The 13,160-nt window shown below is 45.2% G+C and overlaps 1 protein-coding gene across 7 annotated transcripts in view; it reads left to right on the forward strand.

The window, feature by feature from the left end:
- The window catches only part of SCN4B (sodium voltage-gated channel beta subunit 4), a 41,122-nt gene that overhangs the window by 22,295 nt on the left and 5,667 nt on the right, over positions 1-13,160 (forward strand). For 5 of the 7 annotated variants that reach the window (XM_043998395.1, XM_043998394.1, XM_043998397.1 and 2 more), the window contains exons 2-3: positions 10,239-10,417; positions 10,996-11,227. In XM_043998395.1, coding sequence (XP_043854330.1) covers positions 10,358-10,417; positions 10,996-11,227 — 292 coding nt within the window. In that variant the 5' untranslated portion in view covers positions 10,239-10,357. Of the gene's footprint in view, positions 1-1,156; positions 1,268-4,733; positions 4,820-10,238; positions 10,418-10,995; positions 11,228-13,160 lie in introns of those variants that run through there. The other 2 variants (XM_043998391.1, XM_043998392.1) reach the window with 2 other exon arrangements.

Genomic DNA, 13,160 nt, shown 5'->3' on the forward strand with positions numbered 1-13,160 from the left:
CTACCTAAATTCCAGCTTTGAGCATGTCACTCACTGCTTTTTTGCACAAGCCCAGGGTTCTTTCCACTAGATCACAACTTCTTAAGCCCCACCCCCCACACACACTTTGTGAAACTTTACTTCAATTTATCAGTCTCTCTGGTTAGATGGACCTACCAAGATGTAAAGAAATAGTGGCTGGGGAAGCAGAACCCTGAAGATTTGCTCTCTCCCTTAGAATCTGCATATTTCTTGCCTAGACCTTGCCTATATATTTAATCATACTTCCCCTTGCTTGTGCTAAATGCTAGGTGAAAAAAAGAGGCAAAATATAGTCCCTGACTGTCAAGGAACTCACAGTCTAGTGGATTATAGTTTTGGAAGGAACCATACAGGTTTTCTGGTTTTACAGATGAGGAAACTGAGTGTCAGAGAGATGAAACAACTTTTTTCAAGGTCACCCAGCTAGTAAAGGAGAAGAACTGGGATTTGAACCCAGGTCTTCTGATTCTTAAATTCAGAAAATCCATCCACTCCACTATGCTAGCTCCCAGAATTGGATCATAAGCATCTGGACAGCAGGGTCTGTTTTACATTTACCTCTGTATCCCCAATATGTTCACAGTGCTTGACACAGAGTAGGCCCACAAGAAAGGCTGTATTTGTTGAGAAGGTTCATCTATCAGGCTTTAGAAATAATGCTGCCTGAAGGGACATGGGAAGGGCAGCCTAGGCTCCTGCTTTTGTTGATTCCCCCCCCCCCCCCCCCTTGTTATTTAGCTTTTCATTTCCAAGGAGTTCTCTGTCATTTGGAAACCATCTCTCAGCTTGTCCCTCTCCTCCGGGCTGTGGTAGGAACAGAAATGATTGGCTCTGGAAACCCTGAATGCATTACAGATAAGTCATCCCCCTAAACACACAGGAGTCAGGCAGCAATATGCGCTCTTCTGCATTGAGACTCAAAGAAATTGCTTCCTCATCTTTAAAGAGATACTGCAGACTCTGTCGCGGTCACTCGCTCCAATTCCCCCCTTTTTGTTCTCCTGTTCTCTCCGATTAAGGAGATTGAGATGGTTTCATTTGGATATAAAGCTATATTCTGTGGGAAAGAAATCTGGCCTCAGAGTTGGGTACCCCTTTTTTTCTGGAGGTCCCCACAGCTCTTGGATGTTCACCTGGGCCAGCTGGAACAGATCTCTCCCAAAGATGCAGCCATTGTGGATTTTGCAGCACCTTGGCTCCTGGAGCTTTGGGTCAGAAGGATGGTGGGAGAGAATGAAGGCCTCTGGTGAGAAGAGCTGAAACCTGCCCTTAGAAGGTCAACTGTTAAAGACAGCTGTGTGCTTGCTTCTGGAAATAGGAGCTGGGGGAAGGAAAGGGGGGCATCTTTTGTCTGGCTTCTTAACTGCTCCCTGGTATATTTGGGAGCAGAGGGGAAAAGATGCCCCAGCCAGAATGTCTTGGATTTTTCCATTGCAATGTCTTTAGCTAATAACAAAGGATAATAGACAAGAAAAAGGGGTATACTGGAAAGAAAACTGGCCTACAATTCAGGAAAATGGATCTACCATTAACAAGCTGTGTGATGTTGGGCATTTCACCTCCCTGGAGGGTATGTGTGTGTAGGGCTGTTCGGGGAACAAGATGATGTCTAGGGTGACTCATTCACTACCATTCTGTAAAGGAACACCGAGCCAGCAGGATGCAAAGCGGAATTCTGCTGGGCAGTGGTTATCTCCCTCACCTGCACCAGTTTGCATGTTTGTTCAAAAAGTATTTAAGAACATTGATCTAAAACTGGAGAAGACTTCCAGTAACATTTAACATCCCTTCATCTTTGTTGTTCAGTCGTGTCCAACTTTTTGTGACCCCATTTGAGATTTTCTTGGCAAAGATACTGGAGTGGTTTGCCATTTCCTTCTCCAGCTCATTTTATAGATGAGGAAACTAAGGCCAAGAGGGTTAAGTGACTTGCCCAGGGTCACACAGCTAGTAAGTGTCTAAGGCTAGATTTGAAGTCAGGAAGATGGGGCTTCCTGACTCCAGGGCCTGTGCTCTCTTCACTGTGCCACTTAACTGCCCATCTTACAGAGGAGGAAAAGCTATGCCAGAGAAGAGATTTGCCCAAGGGTACACAGGCACAAGTGACAGAGCTGGGATGGCAGAGTATCAGTAAGAAAGTACTTGGCTTTGGAGTCCAAGAACCTGGGTGTTTATATGCTGCCTCTGTCATTTACTATCTATGTGACTTTGGGCAAATCACCTAGTCCCTAAGGACCTTGGTTTTCTCATTTGTAAAGTGAAGGGGCCAGATGAGATTGCTCTAAGGTGGATTCCAGCTTTAAATATATGCTCCTATGGAAGTCAGTTCTCATGCTTCCAAATCTTGTTATGCCCCCTACACTTAGATGCTCACTTTTACTGAACAGGTGTGTGACCTTGGGCAAGTCACTTAACCACCTTGGGCTTCAGTTTCCTTATCTGTAAAAGAAGAGTGGTTGGACTACATGGTCTTTTATTTCCTACATGACTGATGTTCAGCACCATGTTCTTTTTCTTCTTAACTGCCTTTCTCTCCTCCTCCCCCTCCTCCTCCTTCACCTTCCTCCTCCTCTCCTCTCCTCTCTTCTCCCTCCTCCCGCCCCACCTTTTAACCTTTGGACAGGTTAAGAGGAAAATGCAAGGCAGATTCAGGCTAGATATAAACAGGAATTGGAAAGTGAGCATTGTTAGATCCTGGGATTACCTTCTTTAGGGACTCACGAACACATACACACAGCAAAACAAGGAGACAACCAAATATGTCAGGGAGAAAACGGGGAAAGTCGGAAGTTAAATGGTTGGGGAAAATCTCTTGAGGGTGTTGGTGGCTCGAGTTGCAGTAAATTCCTAGCCACGGGAGCTCTCTCGGGAAGTTCTGGGTATTCCTGGAGCAGAGACATTTATTTGGGGGGATTTCTGCAGATTTTTCTTCCCTCCCTTGACTTCCTAGTGAGAAATTGTTTGTTCACAGCCTAGCCGCCTCAACCCTCTGGGAAATGGTAAAGTCGGCGTAGAGACACCCAAACCTCTCCTATAATCCTATAACGCGATCTTTGCGGACTTCCCACGAGGGGCTTGGGTCTGACTGAAGAATCGACATTCCCAGACCCCTCTGGGCAGACCCTGGCCCTCAGCACCAGAGGCACAGCTAGGCTGCCAACTCCGGAATCCAGAGCAAATAAACCAAAGGCTTTGCCAGGCTCAGGGGCCTGGGGATGGGAAGCCAGGCGCTCCAGTCTCAGGGAGACTGGCTGAGTGGCGGCGATCCTGGACCCTTAGCAGGGTGGAGAACCCGACCTGGTGCCATAGACAAGAGCCCGGGATTTGAAGCCATAGCCTAGGTTTTAATGCTTGCTCTGCTCCTCCTTCGCTGTGGGTCTTTGGGCGAGTCACCCGCTCTCTTTGGGCCTCAGTTCCTTCATCTGCAAGATGAGGGAGTTGGGCCAGATGGCTTCGGGGAATCCTTCCAGTTTTAACTCCCGGGATACGCTCAGAAGGGGCAGCTAACCAGAGTGAGGGACGGAAAACAACTGTCCCGCTTCGGAAAGGGAATTCCAGGGGAAGGGCGAGTTAAATGTCACCGGGAAGGCCTGCGGCCCGGGCCGGAGGGGGAGGGCGGCCGCCGAGAGCGTCTCTGCAGCAGGAGTCAGGCGAGGACAGCCGCCTCCACCTCCCCAGCCCGATGCAGGGTTTCACTGAATCGGCGCAGCCGGCGCGGGAGGGATTGCGCTGACTGGATCAATCCCCTCCCGAGGCTGGCGGGCGGCCAGCATCTCTCCGAGCTCAATGCGGCACTCAAGTAACCGCCCGGGATTCCTGGGCAAACCCTGCCACGGAGAGAGCTGCCCCTGGTGCTGGGGGGCTGCTGGCCCGCCCTCGGGGGATTGGAGTCCGGCCACAAGGCCTGGGGGAGGGGGAGACTAGGGGAGGCGTCCCTAGCCAGGGGAGGCTGGGCTGCGTCTATGCGGCCAGATCGACATAACGGTTAGAAGTTGCGTTTCTGATTTGCCTTCCATCCTCGGAGGATGCTCTCCCTTCGCCTCCCCCCTCCCCTGCATCCCTCTATTTCCCCCCTTTTCTGCTTTTTCACTCTCTTGGCTTCCGCTGGGTGTTGTGGAGAGAACTTGAAACCACAGGACCCGAGTACAAAGAGTCAAAGGCTCTGATAACTTACTAACCGTGTGACCTTGGTCAAGTCACCCACCTTTTGTGAGTTTGAGGTTTCTAATCTGTAAAGTGAAGGGGGCTAGATTAGAACACTTCCAAAGCCATCTTGTAGATCAAGAAAAACTTTAAAAACGAATGTTTAAAATTGTTTTTACATGTAATTGAAAAAAACAACAACTAAGAATAACAACAGGGAGCAGCTAGGTGGTGCAGTGGATAAAGCACTGGCCCTGGATTCAGGAGGACCTGAGTTCAAATTCGGCCTCAGGCACTTGACACTAGCTGTGTGACCCTGGGCAAGTCACTTAACCCTCATTGCCCTTCAAAAAACCTCAAAAACCAAAAAACACAACAACAACAGAAGAGCTAGAAGGGACTTGTGATCAAGGTTGCAGTCTCAGAGCTTTTGATAATTAGCTTGGTGAGGAGGTCACTTTGGGGCCTCAGTTTTCTCATCTAAAAAATGCATTATGTATTTAGAACAAATGAGAAAATAAGTGTTAAGCCTTGTTTTAACATAAGCTATTATCATCTTCTCTCCCCAGCTATTTTCCTGGCAGGTCAGGAGATAAAGTGCAGGGCCTAGAGTCAGCAAGATCTGAGTTCAAATCCTGCCTCAGACACACCCTGAGTAAGTTGCTTAACCCCTGTCACTTTGGGACCTCAGTTTCCCTACTATGAAATGAAGATATTAATAATACTTACCTCCTAGGGTGCTTGTGAAGATCAAATGAGATAATATTAGTAAAGCATTTTGCAAACTATTAGCCCTTTATATTATATTATATTATCTCTTTGCTTCCTTGGAACAAGGACAAAAGTAATAGCTAATATTTATAGAGCACTTTACTAAGCACTTTGCAACAATCCTGTAAGAGGCATAGAACAAGTATTATACTCATTTTACAGATAGGAAACTGAGGGTCAGAGTGATTGAGTGATGCCCAGGCCACACTGGCCAAGCTGGGACTTCTGGGATTTTCAATTCAATGCTCCTCACCCTGATAATAATAATAAGAGTAGTAATAATAATAGCTGGCATCTAGGTTTTGTTGTGTGCCCGGGGTCACACAGCTAAGTGTTTGAAGCTGGACTTAAACCTAGGTCTTTCTGAATTTTAAGTCCCGTGCTTTCTCCACTATGCCAGAATGCCTCCTATTGTTCCACTCTACTGTCTCTAAGAGTAGGAGAGCTCATTCCCATGATGTCAGGTCCCCAGGCCTGAGCATCCACATCATGGAGAAATGCTTACTGAAATTGGAGTCAAGAGACCTTGGGTTCCAGTCCTGCCTCTGGGATGCTTGGGAGCCATGTGACCAAGGACAAGTCACTTAGTCTTTCTGAGGCTCAGTTTCCTCCTATGTAAAGTGGGGGATAAAAACTGTAGTTAACTATTTCAAAGGATTTTTGAAGATCAAATAAGTATCTAACTGGTTTTGAAACCCCTCAGGACATTATTATTGACAACAGCTTTTCCCCTGGTGCCTCTTCCTTTCATTCTTTTTTTTTTTTTAATTATTTTTTTATGGGGCAATGAGGGTTAAGTGACTTGCCCAGGGTCACACAGCTAGTAAGTGTCAAGTGCCTGAGATTGGATTTGAACTCAGGTCCTCCTGAATCCAGGGTCGGTGCTTTATCCACTGCACCACCTAGCTACCCTTACTCTACATTCTTTTAGGAATATAACTAGTATGACCTTTATCGGCAAATGCCCATTTCAACTAAAAGCATCTATATATAGTGCATTAAGGTTTGCAAAACATTTTACAAACATTATATCATTTTGTCCTCACAACAACCTTGGGAGGTAGGTGCTATTATTAGTCCCATTTTACAGACGGGCAAACTGAAGTTAGGTGACTTGCTCAGGGTCAGAGGTTGGATATAAAATCAAGTCTCTCCAGTTCCTTATTCCCTGTGTCTCCAAGATGTAAGTATAAAGCACTTATTATATGCAGGACCTTGTGCTGGGTATGGGGTAGGGGTAGATATAAAGGCGAAGAATAACACAGCTCCTGACTTTGTGGATCTTGTCATCTACTGAGGAGAAGACATGTACACAAATAAATGAAACTTGACCCAACGTGATAAGGGCACAGGGGCAAGCTGAAGTGCTATGAGAAATTTGAGAACAAAGAAACCCCTTTTAGCTCAGGGGATTAGACAAGGCTTCTTGAAGGGGGTGGTATAAGGTGGTATATGAGCTGAGGAAGGAAGAGAAGTATTGCATAACTTCCTTAATATAGAAGGAGGTGTGAAGGATCCAAGCCCTGGGCTCTGTGGCTATCTATTAGCTTTCTGCTCTTCCTGGGAGATCTTGACCTCTGGCCCCAGAGAATGAATATGTATGTGTGTAAGTGTGTATACACACACATACACATATACTACATACATATTATGTATATGTATACATATGTATATATTTTTCTATTTTCTAGTGACTTCCACGCCCATGGAACCCCACCTAGAGACTTGGATCTTCTTGGGTCATAGGATTTAGAGGACCTTAAATATCATCTAGTCTAGGGGTTCTTTTTAATTTTTTTTTTTTGCAGAGCAATGGGGGTTAAGTGACTTGCCCAGGGTCACACAGCTAGTAAGTGTCAAGTGTCTGAGGCCGGATTTGAACTCAGGTACTCCTGAATCCAGGGCCGGTGTTTTATCCACTGCACCACCTAGCCGCCCCTCTTTTTAAATTTTTACATTCAATTTAATTAATTAATTTTGTCGCATTTTAAATTCCAAACTATCTCTCTGCCTCCTTCTACACCCTGCACTAGAGAAGGTCACCATTTGACAAAAATATATATGTACACACACACACACACACACACACACACACACATCATACTATTGATATTTTTTGGAAATGGACAGCATCTTCCTTCATAGATCCTTTGTAGTTAATCTGAGTATTTATAATACTTAAAATGACTTAGTCATTCAAGGTTTTTCTTAGAACAATATTGCTATTACTGTATACAACATTCTCTTGGTTCTGCTCATTTTGCTCTTGAGTATTTCATGCATGTCTTTTCATCCAAATCAACCAGCTCATCATTTCTTTTCTTTTTCTTTTTTTCTTTTTTTGCAAGGCAATGAGGGTTAAGTGACTTGCCCAGCGTCACACAGCTAGTTAAGTGTCAAGTGTCTGAGGCTGGATTTGAACTCAGGTCCTCCTGAATCCAAGGCCAGTGCGTTATCCACTGTGCCACCTAGCCGCCCCCAGCTCATCATTTCTTACAGCACAAAGTCTAGGGGTTCTTAACTTTTTGTGTGTGTTGTGAGTCCTTTGGGCAACCTGGTGAAGCCTATGGACCCCTTCTGATAAAAAAGTATTTCTAACTGCATAAAATAAAATGCATAGAATTGCAAAGGAAATGGAAGGTTAGTGAAAATAAAGATGTAATTTTTTTTTCCTATCCGGGTTCACAGACTGCAATCTACCCATGAACCCTTTGGGTTCTGTGGACCCTAGGTTAAAAATCTTTTACCTAGGGCAGAATTACTGAAAAAAGAATCAACAAGACTGAACAGCTCATTAGATATGATGGGGAGTGGGGAAGGAGTAGTGAGAGAAGTGGGGGGAAAAACAAGCATTTAATAAGTGCCTACAATGTGTCAAGCACGGTACCAAATATTAAATCACTTGATCCTCACAACAACTCTGAGGTCGATGCTATTATTATCCCCATTTTACAGATGAGGAAACTGAGTCAGAGTTTCAGTGGCTTGCCCAGGGTCACACTGTGAGGCTGTATTTGGAATTAGGTCTTCCTGCCTCCAGGCCCAGGATCATACCCATTTGTACCTGGCTGACTTGGAGTATGGTGGTGCCAGCAATAGGAATAGTTCTATTGGGAAGAAGGAAGGGAAGATGGAGGGAAGATAAGAAGTTCAGTTTTGGATATGCTGAGTTCGAGGTGCCTTGTGGGTTTTGCTAGCGAAGTGTCTGGTAGATAGTTGGAGGTGTGGGACAGAGTGAAAGGGAGAGATTGAAGCTGGCTGTAGATTTGGGCTTCATCTGTATTAGGGTGATGATTGAAGCCGTAGCACTGGATGAGCTCACTCTGGAAAGGAGAGTAGAGATAGGCATGAGGACGGCCAACAGTTCCCACACTTCAGGGGTTGGAGGAGGAAGATGAATCAGGGAATTCGAAGAGACTAAGAAGGAACAATTAGGTGACACAGGGGGAAGAATCGTTTGCCTTTCCCTTTTTTTCTCTTGCCCTGCTTTTAGAATAGGAATTTGAGTTTGAGCTTGGCACCTTGGGTAGCTGCAACCTATTTGCTTCCAACTCCTCTGGACTCCGGAAAGCCCTATCCCAATGGCCTGACTCCTGGCCGAGTGCTTTGTTTATTTGGGTTGGGGCGACCCCTGGTGGTTACTTAGAAGCTCAGGAATTTCTGCCTATATATCTATATAGGCAAGTCTAAAATGCAAACGGAGGACAGGGCCTAGCTCCTAGGATGCTTGTTCTGAACTCCTTTGTTGGGGCTCAAGCCTTCTGGATCGTCTCCTTGTTGTCCTCTCATCGATGACATGATAGGTTTGCCGAACAACGTGAGGTCCCATTCTGGGCCTCGGGGCCCAGTCATGCCCATAAAGTAGAGAAGTGAGTCCTTGTCTTTTGCTCATGCTCTGGGCTATGAGAAGAAGTGATAAAGAGAGGTGATAAAAATCTTCCTCCCAAGTCCAGATTATGGCTGGGGCTTCCTTCCGCTCAGATCCTCATTCTTACATTCAGATTCCAACTCTGGAAGAGCAGTGGCCTCACTGCCCTGTGGCTTGGGGATCAGGGCTTACTTAGAAAGGGCCTTAGGGGTCACAGAAGGCAACATCCTGCATGATATCCCCAACAAAACCCCAGGCCTCTAGTTTTTTTGTTTTTTGTTTTGTTGTTGTTGTTGTTTTGTTTTGCGGGGCAATGAGGGTTAAGTGTCAAGTGTCTGAGGCCAGATTTGAACTCAGGTCCTCCTGAATCCAGGGCTGGTGCTTTATCCACTGCTCCACCTAGCTGCCCCCCAGGCTTCTGTTTTAACAACTCCAAAGAGAGAAAATTAACTATCCTGTAAGAAGCAAACTTCATTCTGAATGATTAGAAAGCAGTGCATCAGGGGCATTGTGATGAGTCCTTGGAGTCAGAAGACATGGCTTCTCACTGACTGTGACTCTGGACAGGGTGTTTAAGCATTTCTGGGTTTCTGTTTTCTCATCTGACAAAGTTGGTCTTGATGATTTCTGGATTCCTGTTCATTTCTAACATTCTATGGAGGTTATTCCTTCTCTTCAGCTAAAACCTGCCTCAGTGTTTGTGGTTTTTTTTGTTTTGTTTTGTTTTAGTGAGGCAATTGGGGTTAAGTGACTTGCCCAGGGTCACACAGCTAGTAAATGTTAAGTGTCTGAGGTCGGCTTTGAACTCAGGTACTCCTGACTTCAGGGCAGGTGCTCTATCCACTGTGCCACCTAGCTGCCCCCTCAGTGGTTTTTTACTGATTGGTTCCCATCTCTTCTGTGGAGTATAGTGCCTAATAAATGCCTGTGGATTTGATTTGACATAATCAAGTTCAGAGAATTACTCAGATTTGGTACTGCCAGGGGTTACCTTCTAGAACCACCCCCCCCACCCCGAAAGCCTTCCTAACAGATTTTTTTTTTGCTTGCGAGGCAATGAAGGTTAAATGACTTGCCCAAGGTCACACAGCTAGTAAGTATCAAGTGTCTGAGGCTGGATTTGAACTTAGGTCCTCCTGATTCCAGGGCCAGTGCTTTATCTACTACACCACTTAGCTGCCCCCGCAGATATTTATTATTTACTGTGTGCCTCTGATTTTTGGAAAGTCAGTCTGTTTTGCCAGTGGGCAAAATTTCTGGCATCTCAGGTGGATGATGCTTTCCAACACATGTAGACTCACCCACACCCACACCCAGAGGAAAATAAAAGTGCCTGAAAAGGTAGGCTCTCCAACTTCTCCAACTTCCAGGACCATTCGGTAAATCTCTGATTGTCCTTTGGTGGAGTTAATCCTTTTCTTTCTACTTTCCACAGGAGTAGCTTTCCTCCTGTTCCCTTGTTCCCTGACACTGGAGGTATCTGTGGGAAAGGCGGCCACCATAACAGCTGTAAATGGAACCAATGTTCTGCTGCCTTGCACCTTCTCCACCTGTATGGGCTTCGAAAACCTTCATTTCTGGTGGACGTTCAATAACTCAGAGGAATTCAAGAATGTGAGTATCCTTGGGGCAAGAGAGGAGAGGATGTATTGGTGGTGGCCAGGTGGAGAGATTGGGAAGGGGAAGATGGGGGAAAGCCCTTTTCAGCTCCTTTCCCCCTGTATCTCATGGAAGCTCGTCTCAAAGCCCTTCCAGCCTTGGACAGGGGAATTACTGGAATCTCTCCTTCCTCTGACCAGTCCTTTTATTCTTTTGCTTTTTCACGAGTAAGACAGGCATCTGTCACCTTGGTTGTGTCATGGATGAGGTACTTTCACACATTTGCCCAGTTCCTGGGAGGAGAGTCTGAGGAGATGGATAGAATCTTGGAATTTTAGCTTTTGCATGAACCTGAGAGTTCTTCTGGTTCAATCCCTACCTGAATACTGGACAAAATGTAAACAGGTTAGGGTTCGGGTTAGGTAAATGGAATGATTTTTATAGCCAGATAAGACTGTGTTGTCTCCAACTTCAGAGTCTATCTGTTCTGATTTAGGTGAAACAGAAACAGAAGGTTGGTTGCTAAGATTCAGCCTTTTCTGAGTCTTTCTTGGTTTCTGGGGCTCTCTCTCTTCACTTCTGTCTGCCCACAGCTACTTGATGGGACGGTGAAGAATGAAAAGTCAGAACCAAAGATTAGGTCGAACATTGACCCGTCGCGCATTGAGATGGCCGGTTCTGTCAAGGAGAAAAAGAACAACATCTCGATTTTGATCCTTAACCTGGAATTCTCGGACAAGGGAAAGTACACCTGTCGTGTGAAGAATCCTAAGGAGAGGAACGCCCAGCATGAAGCTACTATCTCTCTCATTGTTGTTGACAAGTGTATGTGGTGGGGATGGGGGAGGTGGAGCATTTGGGGGTGATGGTGGAGGGGAGAGGATTGAGGAGAGGGTGGGGCAAGATAACAATTCACATTTATATGACATTTTAAAAAACAACAACCCTATGTATTTAGGACAAGTATTCTTGTTCCCATTTTTACAGGGCAATGAGGGTTAAGTGACTTGTCCAGGGTCACACAGCTAGTAAGTGTCAAGTGTCTGAGGCTAGATTTGAACTCAGGTCCTCCTGAATCCAGGGCCAGTGCATTATCCACTGTGCCACTTAGCTGCCTCTGTTCCCATTTTAAAGTTGAGGAAACTGAAGCCCAGGGAAGGGAAATGATTTTCTCAAGGTCATTTCAGCTATGTATAGAACAGTCAAGACTCAAACTTAGGATAAATTGCTGAATTTGAAGTCAAGAAAAACCTCAGTTCAAATCCAGCCTCAGATACTTATCAGCTGTGTGACCTTGAGCGAGTCACTTAATCTCCCTTAGCCCCAGCTTCCTCATCTGTAAAAAGGGGATAACAGTAACACTTATCTCCCAGGGTGGTTGTGAGGATAAAATGAGATAACATTTGTAAAGCGCTTTGTAAATTTTAAATTAGCATTATATAAATGTTAGAAAAATATACTATGGGGCAGCTAGGTGGCACAGTGGATAGAGCACCAGCCCTGGATTTGGGAGGACCTGAGTTCAAATCCAGCCTCAAACACTTGACACTTACTAGCTGTGTGACCCTGGGCAAGTCACTTAACCCTTATTGCCTCCCCCCAATATATATATATGTGTGTGTGTATTATATTCATGAGTGTGTCAGTGTTTAATAACCAGCTCTCTGAAAAGCATGACACACCTTAATCTCCTTTATTAAAATTTTCTTCATCATTTAACAAATCAAGTCCTGATTTGTAGTATTTGTTGATTTTGGAGGTGTTAATGCCCACAGTGAAAATTTAAGACCCAGATCTCTGGAGCCAATAACACCCGGCTCTAGCACCCCACTTACCACAGGCTTGTTATATTTTCCTCTTATTCTCACCTTATCATCATCCTTCATGTCAAAAAGAGTAAATGAGGGGGCAGCTAGGTTGCACAGTGGATAAAGCACTGGCCCTGGATTCAGGAGGACCTGAGTTCAAATCCGGCCTCAGACACTTGACACTTACTAGCTGTGTGACCCTGGGCAAGTCACTTAACCGCCATTGCCCTGCCAAAAAAAAAAAGAGTAAATGACATGTAGGATATTAGAACTGTAGAATATTTGAACTCATCTAGTCCAATCCCATCTTCTCATTCTATGGATGAGAAAATAGACTAGCCTATAGTTAGTGGCCATTATTCATTCAATTGGCATTTATTGGCTCTGTGCCTACTCTGGTCATAGTATTAGACTGTTTTTTTTTGGTTTTGTTTTGTTTTTTAGTGAGGCAATTGGGGTAAAGTGACTTGCCCAAGGTCACACAGCTAGTAAGTGTTGAGTGTCTGAGGCCAGATTTGAACTCAGGTCCTCCTGACTCCGGTGGATAGAGCCGGTGCTCTATCCACTGTGCCACCTAGCTGTCCCTAGACTGGTATTTCTAATCACCCAAGTATAAGTAAATAATTAGAAATTGATGTGAGGTCCCACCAATTCACTAAACTAGAAACCAGCAGGAAAATAATAGATAATGATGTCAATTCTTCCAGCACCCCTGTGGCATAGAGGTTTATTCGATGTAAGTAAGAGCATTGGCCTGGGATCTAGAAGCCCTGAGCTCTCTTCCCATCTCAGTCATTGATCAGCCACGTGGCCTTGGGCAAGCCTCTTGGGCCCTATGGGCCCTATTCTAAGACACTCTGGCGCTGTAAGGGATCTTAGAGACTTATTTGGTCCTTTCCCCTGTTGAATAGATAAAGAACTTGGTGATGCTGATATAGATTATCTATATT

This window comes from Dromiciops gliroides, chromosome 3 (assembly GCF_019393635.1).
Source record: "Dromiciops gliroides isolate mDroGli1 chromosome 3, mDroGli1.pri, whole genome shotgun sequence".
NCBI lineage: Eukaryota > Metazoa > Chordata > Mammalia > Microbiotheria > Microbiotheriidae > Dromiciops > Dromiciops gliroides.